Source organism: Crocodylus siamensis, chromosome 2, assembly GCF_052110815.1.
Source record: "Crocodylus siamensis isolate JL-2025a chromosome 2, ASM5211081v1, whole genome shotgun sequence".
Lineage (NCBI taxonomy): Eukaryota > Metazoa > Chordata > Crocodylia > Crocodylidae > Crocodylus > Crocodylus siamensis.
Window position 1 is genome coordinate 257,388,519 of NC_143396.1, and position 12,285 is coordinate 257,400,803.

The 12,285-nt window shown below is 40.8% G+C and overlaps 1 protein-coding gene across 2 annotated transcripts in view; it reads right to left on the reverse strand.

Moving 5' to 3' along the window:
- CEP128 (centrosomal protein 128) overlaps window positions 1–12,285 on the reverse strand; it is a 382,053-nt gene that overhangs the window by 19,266 nt on the left and 350,502 nt on the right. For both annotated transcript variants that reach the window (XM_090033819.1, XM_090033818.1), the window contains one exon: window positions 5,806–5,883. In XM_090033819.1, coding sequence (XP_089889945.1) covers window positions 5,806–5,883 — 78 coding nt within the window. The remainder of the gene's footprint in view (window positions 1–5,805; window positions 5,884–12,285) is intronic.

Here is a 12,285-nt window from a genome sequence, read left to right on the forward strand (position 1 = left end):
TGTTAATTAATATTGTTTAAAATAAACTATTTCTTACATCTTCCCAAAATAAATTATGCCATGGGTACTAACAGAGCAATTTAGTTTATTTTTTTAATGGGAAAAACAGAATCAAATTTATTTACATATAGCTGCATTACGAAAAAGATGTTCTCCACATACATGCAAACAATACCTTGAAAATAAAATAATAACAGTAATAATAATAATGACGACGATGATGCAACAAATATGCACATAGCAAGCTAGCCAACCTTTGCCCCAACATTTTAGTCACAGTAGTTACAGGCAGCGTTCCCTCTAAGCTGTGTGGCATGTGCAGTTGTGCAGGTGTGCCTGGCAGCTTGGCATGAGCGCACCTGCATGGCTGCGCACACCGCACAGCTTAGAGGGAATGCTGGTTACAGGAGAATAAAGATGAGTTCTATTCTGGTCCAAACTTCACGATAAGATTTGTTATCTAAGTTCCTATTTCAGAACTTTTAGAAGGAATCGTGATATGAGAAGTAGAAATAATCAGTTTTGCTTTCAGATTCCAGATATAATTCTCAAGTGTTCCCAGTTAAAATCAAGCCTTTTGAATGGTGACTGACCAAATTTGTTATAAAATAAAAAAGAATGAACAATCAGAAGCACACAATGCCATTTTTATCACGGCAGTTATTAGAGCATTCCTATAATCTAAAAGTCCTAAAATCCCCAGGAATAAAATAACTAGCAAAAAGATTTAGCTCCATCTTGGTTTCCCACAGCAGATATAAGCATTTTCCGGAGTTTACAGAAAATATATTAAAAATGGAGGTCCTGTCTGTTCTATATGGATATTATAGAGTTTATTTTGCTTTTCAGAAAAGTTTAGAATTCTTCCTAAAAATTTCCCTTTCTTTGTAGTTGTGCAAAATACTTCTTGCATGTTTGTTCCCTAACTCTACCTATGGCTACATTTCAGTTCTGATGTGTTTAAATACCCAAAATACCAACAAGCCTAATATTAGATTCATTTGATATCAACCCATCACAGCACCCTTTGAAGTAGGTATCACCCAAATTCCACAAAAAAAGGAGACCCATGTACAGTCAAGGTAAGTTTCTTGTTCGCAGTCAGAACATCAGAGCAAGAAGCAGTGTGGGATGCTGATTCTGATCTGATGCATTTAGGTTAAATCAGAACTTGAGCTGACTGAAGAATGAAATCCTGTTGGCAGCAACTTTTAAGGTTTCCAAATTAATTTTTGTTCTAAATGGCTAGGGACAGACATTCAAAAAGTCGGAGCCTGAATTGATTCAACCTTTGCAGTTTAGTTTAACCTGCCTAGGCTGAACCGGTTTGTAACAGGACATTCTCTCTGGACTGAGACCTTGCAGGCACATGCCTGTAGTTGCTCAGGGCAGGCACCGGAGGGCGCTAGAGCACACCCTTAGCTTCAGGGAAGCTGTGCTGGGGAGGCATCACCAGTCTGGGTTGAACTGGCCAGAGAGGGATTTAATTTCTCCCTCTCTATCCCACCAGCGGGGACCTGAGCTGGGTCTGCCGGGTGCTCCCCCCTCACTGCTGCAGCAGCGGGGCACCATGGCCCCTGAGGCAGAGAGAGGTGGGGGTGCTGCACTGTGGGGCCAGCAGAGCTGCAGCAGGCTGCATGTGGCAACACCAGGATCTGGAATGGGCCAGAGCCCTGCTGCGCTCCACAGCAGCCCTGCCTGCCCTGCAGAGAGGCCCCTGCCAGGAAGGGGCTCGCGCTCTGGGAAGCCATGATGGGCTGCTGCCTGTCATGGTTACTCACTGCTCACCAAGCCAGCAGCTGCAGCGGTGAGCAGTGAGTGACCAGGACAGGTAGCAGCCCGTTATGTCTTCCCAGAGCATAAGCCCCTTCCCAGTGGGGGCTGCTCTGCAGGGTCAGCAGAGCTGCTGCACGGCAGCACTGTGGGGGGATTGCAGGGCTCTGGCCCACTCTGGACCCCGGTGCTGCCACACGTAGCCTGCCGCAGCTCTGCTAGCCCCGTAGAAGTGCCCCCACCAGGAAGGGGCTTGCACTCCCCCACATTATGAGAAGGGCTGCTGCCCTCAACAAGGGCCCTGCCCCCTCCTGCTGCAGTGGGAGGGGTGTGGGGGGCAGCAGGGAGTGCAGCAGCAAGGGCGGCCAGACCTGGCTGCCAGTGGGGTAGAGGGGAGACTAACCTTCCTCCCTGTCCCACTCTGCCTCAAAGGCCATGGTCTCCGCTGCTGCAGCAGCAAGGAGGGAGCGCCCAGCAGACCTGGCTCAGGTCCCTGCAGGTGGGATACAGAGTAGGAAATTAAACCCTTCCCTGGCCAGACCTCCACCCCTGCCTGTCCCTGCTCTGGCTGGGGAGCAGAGAGCCCAGCCCAGAGAGCATGCCAGGATGCTGGGGTGGGGGGTCTCTGGCTTAACTTAAACCAGCAAAACAAAAGCAGAAAGTTTGAATGTTTCAGTAAAAATCCTATAAATAGGTATGAGAGCAACATGAGGTTATGATACTGTTGTAGTTGTGAGGAGACCTAGCTTCAAGTCCAAACTCTGACTTGTTCAGAAGAGAATTTCTCAGCCTAGAGTACTTTAATGTAGGAAAAGCAGGGACCTGAACCTAGGTTTTTCACATCCGAAGCCTATGTCCTACCCCTGGGCACAACAGTGTGGAAGGCAGTCTCTCTCTAAAACTCAGAAAAAATATTGATGAAGCCTAAAATGAAACATAAAGTAACAACTCTCTTTCATCAAAAATTTCCTTAATTGAAGCTATTCTGATACGCTGTACATTATTAAAAACAACAAATACACTATGTAAAACAAAGACAAATTCTACAACAACAAGAATATGGTCCTAGCCATATGCATCTTTTAAATGCCTGTGAATTGCTTAAGATGAAAGATTCTATATGAAAAACAAATGCAAATCATTACATATTTTCCCTAATGCCAAGTTAAATAATTCTGATTTAAACAGGGGTGGGGTTTTTTTTGCTTTTTTTGCTTTTTATTTATTGTTGAGTTACTGGGTTCCCAACTCTCCTTTAGAAAACAACTGATTCCAGGAATAGAATTTCCTGATTCTCATGAATATAAAAGAATTACAGCATTGTAATTGATCTAATTTTAGGTTTACCAGCCTTAACAGTCTCCCCCTTAAGGCTGTCAACTTGCCCCATAAAGTCAAAATTACCATACATCTTGATCTGGCAGCTCTACTCTAGGGGGAAAAAAGCCATTCTTGTTGACATTAGGTAAAAGTAGTATAGAAGCCATATAAACAGATTTCCTGTAAGGCTCGGCTATTTCCTCTTACTACTTTGGATGCATTAGGAAAGTATTTTAAGAACTAGGATGAATGCATTTAATTGCAATGTTTTAAGTGAGTTTTACTGAAAATGATTAAAACAGAGCAACCCTCCACACTGCAAATCAGCAGCATGGGGAATGCCTGCTCTAGTAAATCCATTTTTACCTCTGTGCTGCTATACACGTGCCTAACACTTTACAGGCAAAACAAGATGACAAGGGCTTTTCATTCCAAAATATATGTCACCCAAGATATATGGAGGGTAAACATATAAGCACTACAGCTGCCTACAGACATGATCCCCCTTCCCCCCACCCCAAAAATGGCATTTTATTTTCAGCTTAGTGCACCTCCACACTGAGCACAGTGCATGCCCATAAGAGTTTCTTTGACCCAGCTTGCCCAACATCTGCATAGATCAGGTGCTTCAGCAGCACTTTTTGGCACTTTTATCAAATAGATGATTGAATCAGCTTTTAGATAAAAGAGCCAAAAAGCCCCACTGAAGCTTTCAGTCTACACAGATGCTGGGGAACCAGGTCAAACTAACGCACTTTCTCTTCTGGTAAAGCACTGCTTTGTTTTGTTTTGTTTTTCACATTGTACTCTGTACCCAGTCAACTATGAACTGGTTTTTGACCTTTGAATACAATTTCAAACCCCTCTTCTCTCTTTCCTTTAGGGATATGATGTGACTGTGAACATATATTACATCTGTAGTGCTAAAAGTACCTCAGTAGCACTACTAAAAGTTGAGCCCCACCTTCCCCCCACATAGAGCTACAAAAAAAGCATAAGCACTACAATAATGTGAGAGGCACTATAGAAGTGATTCTGTTTCAAACAGCAATTTCCCTGTAGCATTATGTTTTGATAGCTCATTGCCCTCCACAGGAAGTTGACTGCCTGCCTGGTGGTCCCCACTCCTGCTGGAGGGGAGAGCAGGCTGTCAGTGATGGGGTTCACTGCTTGGACCCCTGAGGGACATGTTGCAGCCTTCTATCTTCCCATGGCTGGAGAGCACAGCACTGCAGCAACTTTGTGGTGCACATATGCATGCCCTTCATAATGTTCTATTTTTATAGCACTACAAAACACTGAGGGCACTTGTAGTGCTATATATAACAGCTGGCAATTGCCTCTGTTAGGTGCTTTAAGGCAGTGTGTTTGAGAGTTTGAGAAATTATACAAATTGTAAGTGAAATCCTCCCTGCCTTTTTCACAAGAATAGTTCTGAACTCAGTCAGAGTATCAATATGAGCATGGTAAACTTATCACATTACTACTATAATTCTCTTAATCATTTGCAATAATCTCTTTTGGATCTGAGACAGAAGTTCAATAAGCCAGTTTAATCTAAATCAGTTCTCTGATACTGCATCCATCCAGGTTTATCTTATACTGGTTTTGGCCACTTCGAAAGCAGTTTATGTGCACTAAACTTCTGTTGTGTCAGATTTGAACTAGTTTCCAATTACTTATACCAGTTTATGTCTAACTTCTAGTCCTAACCTCGGTAGCACAACTTAGTGGCAAAAGGCAATAACAGAACGGTGAATGCTCTAAGGATGAGGCTGGGAGCACTAAATTCATTCTGTTGGGCCAGGAAGCAGCAAAACACTTCAGCGTATGTTTAATTTTAATCAAATACTTTAATCCATACATACCAAGTAAAACAGTTACGTTTTATTGGAACTTAAGCAAATGCTTCAACAGAATATGAAGTGTTTTGCTGAACTGGGGCCTCATGACTCAATTCATATTTGAAAAAATTGTTAAATAGACTATAAAAGACCTGCATCACCTATTGAAGCTTTCCGTAGAAGGCCCTATTATGTTAAGTTGTTGCAAGAAAAGTAGGAGTTTACATTTATAGAAAGCAGTGATAGCGATACTGTATTTATCCATTTTGCATACTGAAACTTCTGCATGGTTTTTTTCTTCTACATGAAAGTGTGTTTACCCAATATAATTAATGAGCTTGAGACTCAAACGGCTTTCTTGGTGATTACACAGTTTTCAGAGTCTTATCAATAAATGAGTACTGTGGATTCACAGCCCATATCAGCAGACCTTACTTTGTATAACACTGCAGGGAGAGGTATGTGATGTTAAGTCTCTATAAAACAAACAATAACTTGCCTCTTTTTAATGATTAACATGATTCATTTCAGAAACCACCATCACTGATCAAAAGCACGTTATAAAAATTTTTGAACAGTTGGTGGAATACAAGGACCAGAAATATTACACTCACTCACGTATGTTTGCTTAAACTGAAGGCTTTACAGTGTAGAACTCTAGCATTTCCTTTGCAGTACAAAGCTAAACTAATTCCCCAAGAGAAGGAAAATAAAACCTACTAAAACTATAAGAGTAAGAACCAGAATACTACAGTTTGGATTTCATCGCATCTGCCCTAGTAGCTGATTTCTCCTTGCATGTCAGAAGGATGTCAATTGTCCTCAATAATTCAGAATTACAGAGAGAGACAAGTCAAAATTTTCTCACTCCAAAATCTTTGAAATCTTCTAAAAGGCTGAGTTTCTCGGGAACAGACTCCAGATGGTCTAAGGCCACTCGGGTACTCTGAGAAACAGAACACAAGAAAAAAAAACACATAAAAGTTTAATCAATACTTTCAGCCCTTCTCTAAAGTCAAAAATACTAAAAATCATTTTGCACCAATGTGAACATACAGCACATATGTAAAATACTTGTGCCTGAGTGTGTGTCAGTAAACTATACAGTCAGCACAGCTGCTATAATAGCAAAAAATAAGAACACAACTCTTGAGAAATAGCATCCTAGAGCTTCCATAAAAAATGAATCTACTTCCTGATCACAGCAATTATTATTAAAAATGGAGTTAGTTTCTAACTTTATTGTTTCACCATTAACGAGTAAAATAGATTTAGTCAAAATATTAATCAGCAAACTTGCAATGGCAGTTTTTACATCTGTGTGTACTCATGTAAAGGTAGAAGTTAGACAAATGGTTGTATTTGATAAATACTCAACATTCCATATCTTTCTATTTGAAATAAGTTACCTACTGATAATTTACTTACTGCCTTACAAATATTTGGGCCCGGAATCAATAATAATAATACATATAGGATTTCATTTTTAGACTAATAGTTCAAATCTATCCTGTAACAAGGCAAGAACAACTAAAAACAAGTATGCAGCATGATCCAAGGAAGAGCACGGCCGGAGTAAACGGTGTATGAACTTGTATGGAGTAACCACCTTCATTCAGCCAGTGTCCTCTGGAGGTCCCCTGAGGCTGCCCACCCATTACTTGCTGAGAGGCAGGTGAGAGCTTCAATCCTTGTTTTTTCTGAAGAGTGCTTTCTGCAGCACTGGCACGGGTGATATACATTTCAGTTTTCTGCATCAGGTTCTCTTAGCTCATTCATAATCTATAAAGCTACCAATAATAGGCTCCATGATCCTTACTGCTAAGATGCCAATTTGAAATACAAACCAAAATTAAGCAAATATCCATAAGCCAAATAAAATAATAAACTGCTGAGTCAAATAACATCAGGCTTTGAAGGGTGTACAAACTTCACCCACAACTAAGAAAACTTTCCTGCCAGTTCTAGGGAATTCAGCTCACCAGACTGACAAGAGCATTCTAGCTGTGTCAGAGACCAAGGTTTTAAAGAGTGAACCCAACACCCCAAAGGTAAAACTAGATATTTCAGAGCACAAATATTACTTGTTTAATGCAACCTGCCCTGAAAGGCTGCATTCTGTATCAGACAAATCTCCCTTCCAGTTTTTCAGGGTCAACTAATTTTATAGTAGTACAGAACGTAATATGGCAAATGCAGGAAAAATTATTCTGAGGTCAGCACTAACAAGGAAAATATACACCTTGTTGGATGAGCAAAGATTGAATAAAACATTCTCTATGGGTTGCAACTGTTACCAAAACCAATAAATCCATACTCAGGTTGCTGGGGGGGGGGTTTCTGCATGAAGCAAAAACAATAAAGAATGCAGTTTTTCAATAGCATATAGTTAAGAAGTATATTTAGGAATCATATCTCAATCACCTAACAGACAAAAAAAAAGCCTGTAATGGCAAAGGGACGATTGAGCAGATACTTAGATGGCAACTCAAGAAGCAATATTATAATTATTTATACTGCAGTAGTGAATGGAGGCCACAGATTAAGTTTTCTAGTGTGCCAAGTACTGTGTATATGCCCGCACACATGCATGCCAAGACTGTCCTTGGCCCAGAGAGCTTAAAATCTTAGTAACACCATGTCTTTTAATGTACAAAAAGAAAATGTCAACAAGTGAAACATGTCTAGCAGTGTGGATGAGTTATACAAGGCAACTACAGCATTTGTTGAATGTTGCTTTTCTTATGTATAATTAAATAGACCATCAGCCCCAATCCTTGAACTCCAGTAAATGCTTCCATTGATTTCAAGATCCAGTTTAAACAGTTCTCCTTTTTAGATTATATATCAATATGGGGGATGGGAGAGGTGCGTGTGTGCGTGCATGAGCCCGACAGCTGGGTGGCACTGCAGCAGCGGGAGTGCGGCGGCAGTAAGCAGGAGCTCCCACAGACACCGCCAGAGCTAGTGGTGGTGGGAGGGGGGGTGGCAGTGCACCCCCTTTTTATAGGGGGTGCACTGCCACACTCAGGGGGTACACATGCACCCACATGCACCCCCTACTTGTTGCCCCTGTGTGTGTGTGTATAGATATAGATATAAATTTTACTGACTAGTGGAAGCCTTTGTGATGACCTAATGCTTGATAAAGATGAGTACAGAGCTTCAGGTGTCTTCCTGGAGCAAATGTCAGGAATGGAGGTGTTCAATAGGAAAGTCACCAGTCACTTAGGTTCTGATCAGCTGCACTTGAATACTATCATCAATGGTTCCATTTTAGTAATATTTCAGCATACGCTGCAATCTGTTTAGACACATATTAAGGACAAAAGTGTTGCCTCTTTTGATCTTTTGGTTGTGGAAACAAATAGCTATGGGAATCTCTGGACAGGTTTACTTTTGTGCTGGTAAAAGAATAAGCTTTGCTTCACATCCAGCTTGCGTAGTGATGCTTCACATCTCAAAGAATGTGGTTTAGAAAGAAGATTGCTAGAGGAATCTGATGACTAAAGTTGCATTCTATAACAAACTTGAATAAATACTTGAAGTGAGCCAATAAAAAGACCTTTCTCTAGGCTCACGTGACCTCTTATACCAAAAGATTGGGATTACAGTGGCTTGTGTGAGGTTTTTGGCCACTAAGTGCCTCTCCTCAAGTAGGGCAGCAAATGCTTCTTCCAAGTCTACTTGAATTTGATCAGTAAAGGATAGCAGGCACTCACAGATTCTAAAATTGTACTGAACCACTACTGACCTAGTAACTGGCCGTTCAAATTAAAAGCTAACAGGGTACCACCTTCTTTCTCAGCAAGAGCAGTTCTGTTCACATTTTCTCTTTTGAGATTCTGTGAAACTTTTCAGTTTCCTAATTGGCTTCACTGACCACCAATGTTATAGAGTCTATACAGGAAATATCTGCACCCTTGGAAGGTACTCTATATCTGCTTGTCAACCTTCCAAACAGCTAAGTGTTCCCCCCAAAATTCTTGCAGGGTCCCTTATAGCCTCACTGATAAGGAAAGCTACTTTGCTAGATGCAGAATGCTGTTAAGATATTTGTGCATCTATAGGCTTTTCAATCCCCTGAATAGGAATCTGCAGAAGCTTGAGTCACCAGCTTCACGATGTCTTTGAAGCCCTAAAAAATGTCCATCTGTGATGGTGAAGGAAGGACAACTGCTTCATGAGGGAAGGAGACAGGTGGGTTAGGATGAGGCATTTCCCCCCTCCACACACACAGCCTAGAGATGGATCTAGAGATTCTTTCCATTCTGGGAAAGTAGGATCTGAAGACTGAGCAAAGGCAGCCTGTGATGCTGAAGCAGATGAACACAATCATAGATAGTAAGACTTGTCACTGTGGAGTCTCTCTCTACATGGGTCTCATGGCCAAAAGGATAGCATAGAAATGTTAGAGAAACATCTCTGAGACCACTGAATTGAAAATCAGGAAGCCTGAGGTAACAGTTTGGAGATCCAAGGCTCCAAAGAAAAAAGATAACTACACCGAGAACCACAGCCACTTTCAGTCAAAAGAGGTATCTGGTGAAAAGACTGCAACTGAGTCCTAATAGGCCTGGCACTAGGAATCATTCCTGAACAAGGCCAATGCTGGTGGCCCTGTACAAGCACATCTAGGGAAAGCTGCCTGTCAAACTGCTTGGTTGAGAGTGGTCTTAAGAAGTTGGAGATGGAGATCTCTCTCAGGAAATATTTCTAGTTCTGTATTCTGAAGGAGGATTTCTTTGATGCTTTTGGTGAAAGTGGTTTCCAAAAGAGAGAATTCATGCTCCTGGAAAGTTTGTGTCCACTTAGGCCTTAAGCTCCAGGGTCACAGTTTGACCCTAAAAATTTACCCAGGAGGTAAATCTGGATTCTAACCCTGAGTCCCTCCCTGGTCAGGAAGTGACTGACTTTGGAATAGCACAGGCTCCCAATACAAGAAGTACTTAGTGTGCCCCTTATGGCAGAAAGGAGAAGTGCTTGAGTTCTGGAGACCTGGGGGAAACGATGTCAATAATAAAAATCAAGGGGCAAATGGATCCTTACGTAGCTAAAGAAACCCCGTAGCACAGGTGAGGGGAGACTAAAAAAAGGTAGAAAAAACGAGGGTAACTAACTGAAGATCCAAGACCAAGGAAAAAAGTGAAGAAACGTGGGTTCTGAGAATAGCTGCAGGCCAAAAATGTGGTCTGCACTAGCATGAAGAAACTCTATCCTGAGGCAACATGGCTAGAAGGAACAAAGGAATGGACAGTTTCTATGTCCCTTTATGCCCTTGGTTCAGATCATTAGGAGAGGCAGAATGCATGCACAGAATATGGATACTGCTAGGGCAAAAAGTCTCTGAGTTGGGAGTGTTTGAGGCACATACATACCCACAGCAGAATTAATATGAATATAGACAAACCTTTAAATGAGAACTATATTTCACAGTTTTTGTAGGCATGCCACAAATCAGCCCTGCACCATCTTGAACTGCTATTCCAATCTCCTTCCCCTGCCTAATCTGTTCCTCTGCTTTTTGCTTTCTGCCTTATCAGCCACTGTGCTACTTGCCCCTGGTCTGATTTGCCAAACATGGAGGCTGCCCGTGCCACTTGTAGTATGCATGCCACAGCTTGGCCACTCCTAAGCTAGATGGTATGAGGCAAGAGACCACCTGTTCCCATTCTTCTTCAAGTAATTTTCAACCCTTGTCAAAGGCACTTAAGATATCACATCTAAGAAATAAATATAATATCACATGAAGCACCATATAGTCTGTGTACAACTGTAGTAATTTATTTTAAAACCAAAATCTTCCATTTTTTCTATAAAACTGGCAAAAAAAAAAAAAAAAAAGTGACCGGGGCACTTCAGCTTTTATAGCAATGAAGTGAGTTCTACATGCATGTTTTCTGTCTCAGATGCTGAAATATTATGGATCCTTACTGGACTAATTGAGGCCCCTCTTTGGGAGGATTTAACAGCAACATATGAAAATATTGTTCTTGGTATAGTGTAATCTTATTCTAAATAGAGACACATTTTAATACAGATCTGGATGAATGGCCTAATTAAAAATGTTATTCCAAAGCCCTTGGTCCAAGATACAGTGAGCTTTTAAAATACTAAGTATATCAATACAGAAAAAAGACTATTTTACAAGTATTCTGCTCAATATGTGTAAGATTCCGTCAGGTTTCCATCACGACCATTATACTGCCAGAATGACTGTTTTCTTTTACCAAATAAAAGGATAACATGCTACTTTTGCTCTGTTTCATATTATCCTCCCTGTTTCCAGTGCTTCTACAGAGAAAAAATATTGGGAGAATATAGTCCAGGAAGATACAGCATTCTTCAAGAACATGAGATTCTGGAAACTCTCCAGATCATAAGAAAAAAAGAATAACTAGAATGAGTTCAGACTGGTGAAGGCAGGAACTGGTTTGTGCCTTTTTTTATTTGGTTCTTGCACATTAGTATTTGATTTGGTAAGGTCATTAAAAGAGGATTGCCAGAGGGTATTCACATGCTGAAACTCTGCTTTTTATGCTAAGAACTCTAGGATCTTGCTGACCCCAAAATGCAACGTTTTTAAGCCTTCAGTCTTTATTTACGCAAACTATTAAAGATGTGAGACCTTAAATGGTGTATCTTTTTAATTTTACAAGGATTTTAGCTAAAACAAGCAGTTGCAAATCAGGTCTGAAAAGTGAACAAACAAATATAAAAGGATCAAGATACTTAGATATTCAAGGTGAAGTAAGGTGAAATAATTAAGATATATATAGTTTTTCAGTTTGCAATGACTAGAGGCAAACATGCAGCTACATACAACTCAGCAGAAAGCTGTTTCAATAAAGTTGCATAACACGTTTGTTGAAACTGATCCAAAACATTTGCAGAAAACATACTGGTCTCAACTAAAATTTGTCACAGGGAAGTACAATGCTCCCTCTTCTGTCTATCATGCCTAGACTTCTGATTTAACTTGCAGGATGAAACATGCATTGAAGATGCAGTTGATGATGCATATCAACTTGTTCCAGCAAGAAAGCTAAGTAACTGCTAAAATCAATTTCATTTAATTCCTTCAAATAAATCTGATGCATTTTAATTTAAATCCATGAATTTGTCTTTTCATTTCATATTACTGCTGCACTGGGGGACCAGGTTGGCATGGGTGCTAAGGTGCATGGTTAATAGCCCAAAGGTTGCAAGATCAAGGCCACAGCAGATGTGCTCACAGCATGGCCCTATCAGATTCCAATGATCTGTGAATTCTGCTAAATACCTTGTTATAACAAGGACATGGGAAGGAAGGAAAGACTGTTATACTGCTTTGCTACATTTTAAAAAT